Source organism: Epinephelus moara, chromosome 12 (assembly GCF_006386435.1).
Source record: "Epinephelus moara isolate mb chromosome 12, YSFRI_EMoa_1.0, whole genome shotgun sequence".
NCBI lineage: Eukaryota > Metazoa > Chordata > Actinopteri > Perciformes > Serranidae > Epinephelus > Epinephelus moara.
The window spans coordinates 4,197,547-4,213,864 of NC_065517.1; the positions used below are offsets into that span (position 1 = coordinate 4,197,547).

General features: G+C 41.4%; 1 protein-coding gene across 3 annotated transcripts in view; it reads left to right on the plus strand.

The window, feature by feature from the left end:
- disp1 (dispatched homolog 1 (Drosophila)) overlaps positions 1–10,647 on the plus strand; it is a 154,224-nt gene extending 143,577 nt beyond the window's left edge. For all 3 annotated transcript variants that reach the window (XM_050058049.1, XM_050058051.1, XM_050058050.1), the window contains 3 exons: positions 92–1,681; positions 3,979–4,242; positions 4,666–10,647. In XM_050058049.1, coding sequence (XP_049914006.1) covers positions 92–1,681; positions 3,979–4,242; positions 4,666–6,483 — 3,672 coding nt within the window. In that variant the 3' untranslated portion in view covers positions 6,484–10,647. The remainder of the gene's footprint in view (positions 1–91; positions 1,682–3,978; positions 4,243–4,665) is intronic.
- The last annotated feature ends 5,671 nt before the right edge of the window (positions 10,648–16,318 follow it).

The window sequence follows — 16,318 nt, forward strand, 5'->3', positions numbered from 1 at the left end:
TGTTGCATCTTTTAATTTAGTCAGAAGGTTTTTGGCTCTCATGTTTTTTTGGTTATGTTTTCTTAATCTGTACATTTGTCTGTGTTTACAGGTGCGTTCCCATCGTGACTACTGGAGTCTTTGTCAGCGCACCAATGACGCCTCCTGCTGCCCCAGCTGGACACTTGGTAACTACATTGCTGTCCTCACTAACAGGTCGTCCTGCCAGAAGATCACAGAGCGTGATGTATCGCACACGCTCAAGATCCTGCGCTCATGTGCAAAGTACTACCACAATGGCACACTGGGACCCGACTGCTGGGACATGGCCTTGCGACGGAAAGACCAGCTGAAGTGCGCCAGTGTGCCCCGGAAGTGCACCAAGTACAATGCTGTCTACCAGATCCTTCACTTCTTGGTAGACAAGGACTTCCTCAGTCCCAAGAGCCTGGAGTTTCCTCCACCTGTGCTCAAATACAGCATGCTCTTCTCCCCCACAGAGAAAGGAGAGTCTATGATGAACATTTACTTGGACAATTTTGAGAACTGGAACTCCTCAGACGGCATCACCACAGTCACAGGGATCGAGTTTGGCATCAAACATGACCTCTTTCAGGACTACCTCCTCACAGACACGGTGTATCCAGCAATAGCCATAGTGATCGTCCTGCTGGTCATGTGTGTGTACACACGCTCAGTTTTCATCACTCTGATGACAATAATAGCCATCATCAGCTCACTCATTGTGTCTTACTTTCTTTACCGAATGGTCTTCAACTTTGAGTTCTTCCCCTTCATGAACCTCACGGCCCTCATTATCCTAGTCGGCATTGGTGCGGACGATGCCTTCGTGCTTTGTGATGTGTGGAACTACACCAAGTTTGACAAGCCACATGCTGAGCTGGCAGAGACGGTTGGTGTGACCTTACAGCATGCCGCCCTGTCTATGTTCGTCACCAGCTTCACAACTGCTGCAGCTTTTTACGCCAATTACGTCAGCAACATCACTGCCATACGCTGTTTTGGTGTCTACGCGGGTACTGCCATACTGGTAAACTATATTCTCATGGTGACATGGCTTCCAGCTGTGGTGGTGCTACACGAACGCTACCTGCCTAATATGTTTCCCTGCACCAAGCCTCCACACCAGCAGAGAGGTTATTGTACCCGCATGTTCTGGGCAGGTCTTTGTCAGAAGGCCAACAAATGCCTGTTTACTGTGTCTGAGGCATCCAGGATCTTCTTTGAGAAGGTCCTGCCTTGCATCGTCATTAAACTGCGCTACCTCTGGCTCTTCTGGTTCCTCGCCATCACCGTGGGCGGGGCCTATGTGGTTTGTGTCAATCCTAAGATGAAGCTCCCGTCTCTGGAGCTGGCGGAGTTTCAGGTGTTCCGATCCTCACACCCATTTGAGCGCTACGACGCAGAGTACAAGAAACTGTTCATGTTTGAGAGGGTTCATCATGGCGAGGACCTGCACATGCCTATCACCATCATCTGGGGCGTGACACCTGTGGATAATGGGGACCCCCTGAACCCCAAGAACAAGGGAAAACTAATGCTGGATAACAGCTTCAACATCGCCAGTCCAGCATCTCAGCAGTGGATCCTCAGCTTCTGCCAGAAACTGAGAAATCAGAGCTTTGTCTTTCAATCTGAGGAGCAGGACTTCACCAGCTGCTTCATCGAGACATTCAAACAGGTCAGTACTGTGTATTACATGTGTGTAATATACGGTAGTGTTGCACTGTTTACCAAACTTTAGGTGTATTTTTATTAGGGGTGTAAATCACCAGTTTCATCACGACACGGTAGTATATTGATTCTTTGGACAATGATACAATATTTTCCGATATTACAAATTCTACCACAATACGATTCGATACGGTTCAGGGGTCTGTGATCGATATTAGGTGATATTAAATGCCCAATAAACACAGTGTGTTGCAAAAGACGCTGCCACCCCTCTCTTTTTTTCTTTTGGCCATAAAAGATAAAAACAACACATAAATAATAAGTGCAGTAAAGTTCACTTTAAACTGACTCCAGTGACACAAATAAAAAAGCAAATGGGATAAGTTAACCGTCAGGGCTTTCTTTCAGAGAGACCTTTCTGGAAGAAATCTCATTTTAACCCAAACCATCATCTTTTTCATAAAACTTCAGGAATATCTGGCTTAAAGCCCTGAAGGAAAAGTCCTCCAAACAGCCATAAAACACAGATTAACAACAAGATCATTCAACAAAAGTACAAAATTCAGCTGAGTAATAACTGTCAAGGTCCATGGACAAAACAATTGTTTTTTGCTGATCATCCATCATTAGCTTTAGCATGTTTACACTGCATTAAAGGGATAGTGCACCCAAAAATGAAAATTCAGCCATTATCTACTCACCCTCATGCCGATGGAGGATCAGGTGAAGTTTTAGAGTCCTCACAACACTTGCGAAGATCCCAGGGGAGAGGAGGTAGCAACACAACTCTACCTAATGGAGGTTTATGGCGCCCCAGATTCAAATGTCCAAAAACACATAATTGAAACCACAAAATAATATAATACTCCCCCCCCCCCCCCAAAAAAAATTTAAAAAGCAAATTACTGAAGATAACAGAATTAGAATTATAGGGCCCTTAAAAGAGGTCAACAAAACTAGACGTTAACTCAACAAACAGACCTAACAGAAGGAAACACTAGGGCAACATATACGCTGGCTGATTAGACCAAATTAAACACAAACGGGAGAACATACATAGACAATAACTAAAACTAACACTAAGAAACCCCTAATCCCCCCATGATGTCACAGCTCTTGGTTTGGTGCATGGGATGGCCCTCTGCATAAAACCAGGCTCCGCTCTTAGCCCCATCTTTTGCCCAACTCCAACCAGGAAGTGACCTCAGGTAACTCAAAGACAAAGAGGAATGAATTAATAACTTACAAAAACAAATAGCAACAAAACAAAAGCAAATAGCAAAATGACAAACCTATGTAAACTAAATGTGCACGCTTCATGTAGAAATAATTAATAATAATTTTAAACTAAACAAACTGATGTTGGAAGTATTGTAGGTGACTGCAAATTAAAGGTAACTGAACATGTGGTAATGGTGTGGTAGAAACCATGCAACATTTTTTATGTGAGCACAGCCATCACAGTCTAATAGGATGATAAAGTGATGATATTTCATATCCAAAAGGTCAAAGGTCAACTTCACTGTGACATCATAATGTTCTGCAAAAACATCTCTGGCAGTTATTTGACATCATAACTCAGGAACAGAAGGGGAGACATTTGGTCAGATACTGAATTAGTGACTCTAATCTTGGGTGCCCACTTTGAAACTGTGCTGATTGTAGAGATCTTCTGTGCTGTCGGGAGGACAATGGGTGTGAAGCATCCATGTTTTCACAGACATGGATGTGAATTGTAAGACAAACATGACTGGTTTGCAGATGCATACAACCACAAATTGGTAATTCTAGTTTGTTTTGGAACTATTCATAGAATAATACATGAACATTGTAAAAGGACGTCTACAATACGTGATATGTTAACTATTTATTACCTATTTTCCCTGGTATATATGAAATTATAATCAAATATGTAAGATTTCATTGTAGATGTATTGTGTACACTCTGATAAGCAACTGCCTTAAAACGTAATAAGTATCAAATCACCTCTGTCTCAATTTCGAGTATAGTTTCAGTATGGAGAATCATGATACTAAACCTGGTACTGGTATTACAGTCCATATTTTGGCATTGTGACAACACTTCTACATGTATTAAATGTATAAGTAGACACTGAAGGACAGCTCACTGACACGTCCAAGTATAAAACAAAGTAAGAAATTGAATTTGATCCAATGAGGATTCAAAATGTACACTGTAGTTTAATGTCTAAACAGCTTGAAAAGTGTCACTGAACAGCACAAACTTAAAACTACAAGTGTCACTGAATATACTCAACTGTAATCTCTTTCTTATTTGAACAGTGGATGGAGAACCAGGACTGCGAGGAGGCTTCAGTTTACCCCTGCTGCAGCCAGTCCACCTTCCCCTACAAGCAGGAAGTCTTTGAACTGTGCATCAAGCGAGCCATTATGGAGCTGGATCGCAGTACAAACTACCATCTAGACAGCAAGACCCCTGGACCTCGATTCGACATCAATGACACCATTAGAGCCATAGTGTTAGAGTTCCAGAGTACTTACCTCTTCACCCTGGCCTATGAGAAGATGTACCAGTTCTATCGTGAGGTTGGACCAACTTAGTCTTTATTTGCTGTCACTTTATGTGGGGATGCATGATAATATCAGCACATCAATGGTATGACGATATTGGTTTCAAAATGAACCAACCCAACATGCTTTTTCTGATTTTGCACAATGAATGAATATTGCATACAGCAAAAAGTATTGTATTTCATGACTCCATCTGCTAGTGGGCCATCACGATAAGAGCATGCATAATATGAATTTAATTCTACTACGGAAGAGACTTGATGATGCTTACAATTAGGTGAGGAAAAAAGAGGATATATATCGATATCAGTTATCAGCCAATTGAGTTGTTACATATCAGCAAAAAATCCAATATTGTGCATCCCTAAATTCATGTATAAGGTCAGTTCAGTATCTGCTTTGACGCTATTGACATTAATGACTGTGGTTCTGTTATAGGTGGATGCCTGGATCACTGAGGAGTTACGGTACGCTCCAGCAGGCCTCAGCCACGGCTGGTTCATCAGCAACCTGGAGTTCTATGACCTCCAGGACAGTCTGTCAGACGGCACTCTGGTTGCCATGGCACTGTCAGTGGCTGTAGCTTTCAGCGTTATGTTGCTGACTACCTGGAATGTCATCATCAGTCTGTACGCCATCCTGTCAATAGCTGGTACCATCTTTGTCACAGTGGGCTCCCTGGTGCTGCTTGGCTGGGAGCTCAATGTCCTTGAGTCCGTCACTATTTCAGTTGCAGTGGGGCTCTCTGTGGACTTCGCAGTCCACTATGGCGTGGCCTATCGGCTCGCCCCTGAGCCTGACCGCGAGGGGAAGGTGATTTTCTCCCTCAGCCGCATGGGCTCTGCCATCGCCATGGCAGCACTAACCACCTTTGTTGCCGGGGCAATGATGATGCCCTCAACTGTATTAGCCTACACCCAGTTGGGCACATTCATGATGCTGATCATGTGCATCAGCTGGGCCTTTGCTACCTTCTTCTTTCAGTGCATGTGTCGCTGCCTTGGACCCCAGGGGACCTGCGGCCAGATACCCCTGCCCAAAAAGCTGCAGTGTCAGGTGTTTTCTGAGGTCACAGCCACGGGCCCCTCACCTCAAGGGAAAGGCTCTGGCCTGGGGAAGTACCAGCTGGACAGCAGGGGAGGGGAGGTGGAGCATTATGAATTGGAGCCTTTGGCCTCCAGTCAGAAAACTGAAGAGAAGCCCAGAGAGGGGCAGGAGGTGTGTGCTCAGCTTTACAATGGCATCCCCCCTCACCACCACACTGCTCCTTATTCACACATCCATTACAAGAGCAAAACTGAGACAGGCAGGAGTGGCCCTGAGAATGGCCTCGTAGCTGCACTGAGCACACCGTCCAGGTGCCAGTACTCTCAAAACACTAACTGCACATGTGGGGACTCTTCTTCTCCTCACCACCTGTCTCAGCAGTGGAACCCCCACCCCTGTGCTCAGCCTCCCCAGGACTCTCCCTCCTGCGCTCCCACCCCTCAGCTCTTCCCGCTCTCAGGAAGCCAACAAAATGCAGCCCTGTTACCTACAAACCTGGAACCAGTCTACACACACATGGAGTGCCGTATGCACTACGTACACTGTCCCCCTGCCCATTTCCACCACTGCTCCCAAGGGAGAATAGTGGCCCCCAGGCACGGACCTGCCCACAGCTGCCATCTCAGGAAGTATTGTGTCCACACTGCAAGCCTGCAGGCTGCTTCAGCCAAAGAACACAGATCTACAGCTCTGAGCCAGGACACCGGCCCTGCTCCCGGCTCAGAGCCTGTGGGGCAGGAGGATGACCACAGACATGAAACAAGGCCCTCAAGCCCTGACAGTGGCCAAGATGTCAGCACCCCAACCCTGACACAAGCTCAGACACAATGCCCCTCCCCCTTACTGGGCTCACCACACACAACCAGTCAGGAAAGACACAAGGGAAGGGACAGTGACCATTGTTGTGGAGACAAGCACATGTCCACCACAACCACAGATACAACACAGATGGAACCTTGTTGTAAAATCCCTGGCAACCAGGAGAAGCTGAAAAGTATTCCCGTCAAACGGGAGGAAAGTGTCAAAAAGTGCAAGCAGAACTCAAAAAGACAGCGGGCGTCCTCTGCCTCTCCAAAGAAACTCTACTGTTTTAACAGGGCATTGAAGGTGAAGTGCAGTTCAGCTTCAGAGTTTAACATGCCAAAAACTGAAACCAGCGTGCCTCCTATTGCAATAAACACCAATCCCTCTTCTGAAAGCTTATGTTGATGATACATTGATATTTTAACAAAATACACAACAAATAGCAAATGTCCAAAAAAAAAAGGAATGACACATCTCTGCAATCAATGTTTGCGATGTGTTTGCTGACCAAGTGCCTCAGTGTGTTTATAAAACAGCACGGATCCACGCAATCTCATCTGTTTACATGTTTCTTTTTGGACTTACCAGGTCTCCATGTGCCATATTCTGTGTTAGATTTTACAGGGAACACTCACTATTGTTAAAGCAATATCATTATGGGAAATTCATTTTCTTTTCACAAAAACACCTCCATGAAATCTAACTAACAGCAGTGTTAAATATACTCATACTGCAGCCATTTGCACCAACATGAAATGGTATAGTATATATTGTGATATTGTGTGTAATTATCAATATATGTCGTCAGATATGATCACATCGACCATAACAAACGTGCCACATTTTACAAGGTGATAAAAAGTTGTTGCTTGACACTTTTTGTTTTTGTGGGAGGCAGTGGTAAATTCAGTGTGTTCTTGTGTTCAAGTCACCACACGCTGCCTCAGATAAAAGATGTACTGTATGATTAAAGTGTCTTTTTTTTTTTATCACTTTTGTCCCGCTGTCTCCTATTGTCTGCTCTTCCTGTCTTCAGTATATTGTACGCAGACCATAAAATGAGACAAGGCTCTGTTCAAAGCAGAGGGTATATCTTTAATCATAACAGTGTACACCTGTTTGATTGTCTCATAACTGCTGGCGCCTTTACTGCTATCTGTTCCATCTGGCCTGAGGTCATTGAGTGGATTTAAACTGGGCTGGCCCGCCTGCTCTTTACGTTCGTGTACACTTGATTTACACCAGAATAACACATTTTATTAGTGGTTGTGATACAGATCTCATCTTCTCAGAGTCCACCTACGGCATTTCTAAGTGTTTACGTTTAGAAATGGGTTTGGCAACTGCATAAAAAGATGAAACTGTAATTATAAACTCATTTGAGGAGCCGGGTTAATAGAAAGATAAACAGCTTTGTGTTGTGTGCTGCATTACATGCATCAGCTGGAAGAAGTGCTCTTCACTGTTAGGCCTGCCGAGGCAGACTGCTTTAATTATAGGGAGATGACTCTCTGGCACTCGGCAAACAACTCAGCTGCCATCAGCAGTGGTTTTACTTGTCTAACAAATATATATTTTGAATGAGTTATTCTTTTGTAATATTTCCAGGGCAACACTGGAACAAAATCTGCTGACTGTTGGGCCTGGTTTCTCTTTAAAACAGGACCTGTTTATGACTGCTGTTTTATACATCAGCCTTCTACAAACTATTGGGAGGATATTAAAGGAGCGCAGATGCTTTTCACATTCAGCGTTAGAGCATCTTTAATCAATATGTTTACAGTAACAATTGGCTAAATGAGAAAGCATGAAAAATGAGCCTTGTAGGGAAGAACTATGAATGGATAAAGAGTCTGGACACAGTGTAGGTGGGGCCCCGTCTATTCTTTTGAAAGTTGCTAAGTGGTGCATGAAACCCAAAAAGTTCAATTGCGGCGTATAAAATTACCTGGATGATCGGTGAACTGTGCAGCCCATAGAGCAGGTGTACTTCTGCCACCTGCATTAGCTACTTCAGTTATCACTTACTTGAACGGGAATAAAATAATGAAATTGTGAGGCTCTTCTAGAGTTTTCGAATATTATCGGACTGAATGGCTCAAATTCTGATACAGAAACGAGTCATTTTGCGAGGGTTGTGACACTCAAAAAATGTATCCACTGATGTACAGAGGTCTCTTTCATTATGTAAGTCTGTGGGAAAAAGTTTTTTTTTTGCCCAATGGCATCATGTGACAGACCCGGAAGTTGGAATTCCACTGTTTGGCCCATAGACTATATATGAAGATGGACGACATCACAGCTCCTGAGAAGTGAAGCCAAAACACCTGGATTGCCCCCTGGTGGATTGCTGCAGTATAGATAATAAACCCCACCCGCTCCATCTACAGAGATGGTACATTGGCCAAACTAAAGATTGAAAGTACAACTCTCAAACAAATTTTTCCTGAATAATGTTTCTGCCATTTAAGGTAGTTTTTAATCACCCTGTATGTTCAAGTGTTTGTTTTTCTGATAAGTTTGTTTATGATTAGTTATTTGATGCTATAAAAAGGGGATTTGACATCATGAGTGAAAGCTGTGTGCCAGTCGGTGTGCTTGCATTCAATGGCGATGCTCGTAATTCGTTGAATGGGTGTTTGGGCAGGAACTCAAGGCCACAGAAATCGCTAATGCAGACTCTGGTTCCAAATGATCATCAGAGTAAGATGTAGTGGCCGTATCCCGGATATTTTGGCTTTATTTTTGTACAGTGAGAGGAACTCCTGATACAGTTGTTGTGGTGTGCTTATTTTTTTAAGCTAGCACAAGATAGGGGTACCTTTTTAAACTAGAAAATAGATGCCATCCATTGTCGCCATAGCTTGTAGGGAATGGGGCTAAATTATTCTCTAAATTTGAGCTAAATTTAGGTGAACAAACAACCAGCTTGTCCTTTTTCAAAAGGGTTTCTTGAACTCTCACTTCAACATATCTGAACGAAAATGGGTTCCATGGGGACCCACGAGTCTCCACTAAACTTGAGAAGGCTTGTTCCCAATGTTTTGTTTCCTACAATCAATGTACCCCTTAGTGTTAAAGCTGTATTTCTTACTTTTACAGGAAAAGGCCTGCCAGCCTGCTTGAAGAACAATTATTGGCCTAACAAAGATACACATTAACTGTTGTGGAAGTGTAACTGTAAAATAAGAGACAAAGTTTATCAGTTTGTGATTTCTGAAGTCTCACTGACATAGTTTGCAATTAACCAGTATACTTTAAAAGCATAATAGAATTCCTGAAATTCAGTTATGACTTTTGGTTTTGGTGTAAGATTTTTAGTGGCCCCATCTGGCCTCCCCAGTGACAAATTTCTGGGGGTGCCCCCTGCTATATGGAGCTTTATGGCATCTTTCAGCGTGTTTTGTTTTTTGGGTTGCTGCTTAAATGTTTTGGTCTTATAACTGTCACAGCAATATTTTGTGGCACACCAAGCTGTTTTCTACTAAAATCATCATCTCCGCCCACACATAAACCAAGCTTAGGCCACAATGTCAGTGCTGATTAATATGTGCCACTGTAGCTTGGAGCAAGTTAGCTAGCTAGTGAATGCTTACCTTAGCTAGCAAGCTAACGTTAGCATTGTCTCGCATTGTTGTTCGCTGTACTAAATCATTAAAGACCCAACAAACATTAGTAATGGCTTCTATTATTAGTATTCTGTTATAGGATAGAGCCGGTACGAAAGAAACACGGTACAAAAATAAGACTGAGCTATTAATTCCTTCATAAAACATTTCAATAGTATCTATAAATTGACTTCCAAAACCAAACAATTTAACACATTCTGTAAGAAACTTATGTTCATTGGTGTCGAAGGCTTTGTGAAAGTCTAAAAAGAGAATAAACACCTTGAGTGTACTAAATCTGCATAGTCTAATAAATCCAAAATAAGTCTGGTGTTATTACTTATGTGTCTATCTTTAATGAAACCTTATTGTGTTTCAGCAACAGTATGAGTTAGACCCATCTTTAATCTATTTGCATAAACTGATGCCAGAATCTTGTAATCAATGGTAAGGAGAGTAATGGGTTGCCAGTTTTCTATCAGTAAGTTGTCTTTATCTGGTTTCGGGATTAGCGATATAACGCCTTGTTTCATAGTTTCATCTCTCCCTGACCAACACACTCACAGTACATACAAAATAAAGGTAAAATTCAACTGAAAGCCCATCTATACCTGGGGATTTACCCTTTTTCATTGAGAAATGAGCAGTCTTAATTACCTCTTTTTTTCAGTTCCTTATCAATTGTGACTAGCTATGTGTTTTTTAGTACTAATTACTTACTAATAAACTTTTCACAAGAAGAGCTGTTGAATTCTGATTTGTACAAGTTGCTAATTAAAGGAAAACACAAAATCAGATATTAATTTGTGGTCCGTACATTTACTACCATTAATATTAAGCATACTTGGTGACTTTCTTTGACCATTTCTTTTCTCCAAAGCAAAAAAATAGCTGGAGTTTGTTTGCCCCTCTTCCAGCCACTTGGCTTCAGATCTCACAAATGCACCCTTGGCTAATAATTAAATTAGATTTTTTTTTTTAGATAAAGTGCATTGTGTATTTACAATTGCTTATTAGCAAGGACATCAGATTTTTTTACTAAAAACGACAGTAATTTAAAAGATTCCAGTTAATTTGATCATGATACTTTTGTCCCGTCCGTGTGTTACTTTCATGCCGACTTGCGGGGTCGAAAGTAACAATGCACAACTTCCGTTTGACGTCAAACTATGCCGAAGTCAGTATATATATTGGGATGATTTAGCACCTGATATTGACAGAGCACACACGAGTAGTAAGTAGTTTATCACACCGAAAGATTTTTTTCAGTCCGTAACATTATCTTTTAAAATGACGTCTATGTGAAAAGTGTTACTTTCGTACCGGTTCTCCCCTACATCTGTATAATGTGGCAGTGTTTACTGTAGCCGACTGACTCCTTGTTGTCCCCAGCTGCCATGTCAAAAGTTGAGAAGCTTGTGACGTAGCTACTGCTACATCACAAACATGGCGACCACTGAGGGTGAGAAGTGTCCACAAGTCTACACTCAACTTTGGGACCGTTTTGAGTGCGCCAATGGTACACTGCATTTTTCCGTACTATGCAGTGTGAGCACACTTGCATAGGCTACTTGTGCACTCAAAATATTAAGTTTTTAGCACAGAAGTATGAGATTTGAGACACACTGTTGGCCTTGAATCAGACTTGAATCACAATTCAGATGATTTTGATGACTTCACAAAATCAGAAAATACTTCCAACTCAGCGTGGTCTTCAACACCAATGGCCCATGCTTCACTTGGACTTAAGCCTTTTGACTTGAAAGTACTTGATGCTTTGTCCAAAGCCCAAAGATTAAAATGTATTATTTAGAAAGTGTGCCACAAACCAATTCATTTCCTTTTATTTCCTGAATCAACTTCATTCCCAGCAAGTTGATACTAAATTACCTAGATGATCCACTTTGTTTCAGCTGCTCTGACAGCATCCAATCAATTTGCTGGAAAGAACCAAAAAGAACTGATGTTACATTACTGATTGCCAGTTGTAAAAAATGATACAAAGATAATCTGTTCTTGTACTACTAAACTATGCGGTGGTCAACAAAAAACAACTTGCGATATCCAGAACATGCTGGTTGAAAATTACAAACTGAGACACAACAACTTCCAACAAACTTGTTTTAACAAATAAAAACAAAATTTAAAAAGCATTCATGGTCTTTACAAGTTTAATATACTATTGCTCTGTTGTTAAAATGGTATAACATTTGGTGAGAAGTGCTTATGACTTGTTTAGGATTCAAAAACCAATGTTCAGGATTTGACTTGGGACTTGGGACTGTGCAATGACTTAATTTGTCCTTATTTGTGGCCTTCAAAACAATGACTTGGTCCCTCCTCTAGATAACTGTATGCTAACAAGAAGATAGCTTGTTTCCACTTCCAACAAGTGGCCAAAAATCAGTTAATCCAGGTTCAGTTTAATTTGGCAGCAGTCCAGTGTGACCAGTCCTTAACTGTAGAGCTCCACTGGTTCAGTTGGAGATAAATTTGCTCAGCAGTCACTTGACAGCGGCTGTGAATTTTTGTCTGTCTGGCTTTTTCACTTAAACATCTGAGGAGCATGGCTAACAGAAGCACACATTTCAAAGCTAGAAGTCAAAACTGTCCCATACTGAGCTGTCTATCTAAACAGGTGACAGATGGAGACTTACCATCTTTCATTTTACATCCCTCTTTCCTTCTATGACCTCTCCAATCTCCCTCTCTCTCTCTGCTACTAAATCCATTCCAACCAAGTGCAGAAAACACCTGTTTCCTCAGAGGACAGCTGGGAAAAGAAGCAGTCATCGTCTCTGATCACCTTTCTGCTCTGTGTCTTGCCTGCAGTGTGGAATGCGGACCCTGATCTGCTCTCTGTATGTTAACGTCAAGCTCCACAGTGGGTTAGAGGGGGAATTCATACTGAAGCACCAAACTAAAGCTAGTCATCTTTTTCTGGCTCAACAATAGTCTTATTCACACTTTGGTCCAATATCCAGTGGAGCAGTCGTTCCAGAGATCCACACGTCACCCTGGTTCTTTTGATGTGCCGTTTCAGAGCCAATCTCTCTATCTATCTTCAAAGGTTGCTTTGACATCTCAAATTTAGTGTTTTATTATTTCGCGCCCCAGACACTTTCAACATTGTGGTCGCAGAGGGGCGCTTCTGTGGAAATATGATGAACTCATCTCAAGGCATTAGTTTCAATGTGAAATGCTACTTTCCACCACAACCTTGGATCAGAAAAACTGCTGGAAGAAGGACAGATGATGCACAAAGGCTGCTCTAGCCTGAAAACATTTTACCCCAGGCGGACTGATGGTGTCACAGAGAAGGGAGGAAAAGTACCGCTATGCTTTTGCTGGTTCTTTGCTCTCATCCCTGTCACGCCCCTTAACCCCAGAACAAACCTCCACAAACAAACAAGCCCTATAAAACACATTACGTAAGAACACGGCCCACACTGGGCTCACTTGATGCTCCCATGTTGAAGTAAAAATCTTATTTTGGCTCATAGAGATGAGCTTGTGTTCCCCTCAGCCTCAGATCCCCCATGGCTGCTTTTATCCTGCTCCTCCTCTCAATCCCTGCAGTGAAGATGAGTTCACTCCCCTCCGAGGATCCCTCCTCCGGCTTGCGTGAGCATCCCTGTAATTATATTTGCTTAAACAAAGGTCAAATATTAGCTCTGGCTATGGGGCAGAGTTTATTACATTTCCCTGCGAGGGAGAATCTTAGAAGCATGTGTGTCTGTTCTAAGTATATTCTGCAGGCCTGAAATAACTGCGAAGAGGCCGCAGAGCTGGAGAGCTTGTTTACAAGGTAAACATTTGCTTCCACTTTTCAAATTAGATTTTGGTGGAGCTGCTGGACTGCTCCAGATTTATGGAGGTGAAATACTTTTTCCTTCTTTCTTGTTTTTCAGTGGAGGAGCAATTATTTTTCATTGATTCTTTTATCTATGGAGCCTTTGCTCTGACTAAAGACATGAATGTATACTTGCTTTGTGTTTTAACTGTCATTTCCGCAATGTTTTGATCCTGGCACACATTAGACTCATTTTCCTACTTAAAGGCTGTAACCATGAAGCAGTCAAGCTGGGGTACAGCAACAGCAGTTGGAAAAACTACACACATAACGGCAGTATAACGTAATACCAGAGCCAGTAGTGATAATAGTGGTTATTTTGGATGGTGGTGAGCGGGATGCATTTTGTAGCATAGCAAAAAAAAATTTTTTATTTTTTTTTATTTTTTATTTTTATTAATTGATGTATTGGGGAGGAGTGGCATTTAGAGTGGGGATGTGTCCCCTCCCCAGTATATATTACAATTACTGCCTTGATCTATTTCGTTTTTTTCTTCACATGCAGAAATTAGCGTCGCCTTGGTTCCCTCACCAAAAAGCCCATTTGATTTTTCCACTGGATTTTGGAAATAGCAGAAAATAAACTGTGACAAACAAACATTTATGATACTCACACATTTTGTTCAACAAGATAATCTTCACACATGAACACCACATTAATGATTTTTGAAGCCTAAATGCAATCGCCAGAATTAAAAAGCTAACGTTAGGCTATAAACAAACTGCACTATGATTGCATGACTTAACGAGGCAGTAAAGCCATTTGGCGTGATGATGTTCTGTAGTCCCATTTAGCCACTTGTTAGTAACCACCCTTTTAAAGACATAAATATTCACAGTGGTGTATTTACTGATGAATTTTATGTTGTAGAACAAAACATAAAAGTCTCTCAAGCTTGTCTAACCACAGACCCTATTTCAGTCATCTAACCAAAAAGGGACAAGGGAACCATGAGTGGTAAAACACTAACACATTTCCAGGTTTTAGGACCTATTCCTATACCACTCTATGCTTATGTGATAATGGCATGGGTATGTCCATACATGTTGTTTTGACATAAATCAAGAAATGAGAGGATTGAGTTGCTAGCAAATATACTGGAAAGTATGAGGGGCCATATAAGACATAATTCATTCTGGCCCTCTCACACACATACATTCTCCTTACACATTTATATTTTTACTCACACATTTATACATTTTTACTCACACATTAATATATTTTCACTCTCATATTTATATATTTTCACTCATATTTATATATTTGAACACACACATTGATACATTTTTCTCTCATATTCATATATTTTATGCACACATTCATACACTTTGCTCTCATGCACATGCAATCATGTATACATTTAATACTATAAGTAATATATGTATGTAAAAGGAAAATGTATGTATGTTGAAATAAAATATATATATGTAAGAGAAGAATGTATGCATGTGTGAGTGAGAGTATAGTGGAAACGGAAGGAGTACAGTGGAAACGGAAGGCAGTCCATTTATAATCTACATACTCCGGTACAGTAGGTGGCGGTATACACCTAATGAGCAATGGTTGCAACGCGCCATAAAACCACACGAAGAAGAAGAATTTATCGTGCTGTGATTGGCTGAGAAGGATGTTATTGATGTGGGTCTGCTGTGGTGAAACTACAGTGTTCTGAAAATGGACTACAAAATGCACACGTATGGGGCGTACATTCTCATTGTGTTGTTTCATGCAGGATATATATAAACGTGGACAACACGATGAAAGATATTGTTTAATTACTAAGGTCGGAACTGAATTAAAAAAAGGAATATAGGCTACCAGCCACAAACTGAAACAAAATTGTCACTGTGGTGACTATAGTAAACCAAACATTTAATTAGTCACCTGCGGTGGCTCAGGAATGTTCTTAACACGTACTCCAGTCCATTAAATTAAACTGTCCAGAAGAAGTTTCTTTTTTGGGTGACGTTCACATTTATTGCAAAAAAATATAAATCCAAAAGAAAAGGGTTAGGTTACATACCAAATTATGTTGCTGGGTTGAAAACAAAATGCTGGCATACGGTAAGAACCGTGTGCTTCCACCACCGCTCTGCTCCAACTGCTGATAATCAACAAACCCTTTAACACCTGTGAATGTGCAGCTGCCAATTACCTGTGTGATTAACTAAAAATAGCATCAGAGTGAGACCTCCCACCTCTAGTGGTAAAAAACAAACTAAACACACACACACAAACAATTAAACTATGAAATGGCTCCTACAGTCACACTGAGAATGTTTGCTCACACTCGCCCATCTGAATCCCAAGTAGTAAAATGAATTAATGATATTACTAAAGGCTGGCTCAAATGAATAAATGACTGATGCAAACTGAGCATATGTTACGGTGCGTGTCCCCTCCGTCCACAGCTGTGTTCAACTTGTTTGTTTTATAACAGGATAAACAAATATTAAATGCATTATTTTGTTTTTCCGTGTGAATAAAAAAAAAAATGGAAATCCACGTGCTTTTTCCATTTTCTTCTTCAAATGGGCAATTGGAGTAGAAGTTAGACCACAACCAGTAATTAACTTGTGTTTGACCTTTATTGTTAAATCAATATTATGTGCCCCTACTGCATAGATAGACAGATAAATAATAAATAATAATAATATTAATAATAAAAGGGACGCTGCTGTGCCTCGTGCGTAAATGCGCACAGCGTCTCTCTTTATGGGGAAACGCGCTTATTGTTTCTGCTGCGGGGTGGGGTGGGGTGCTCGCTGCAGGTATTTA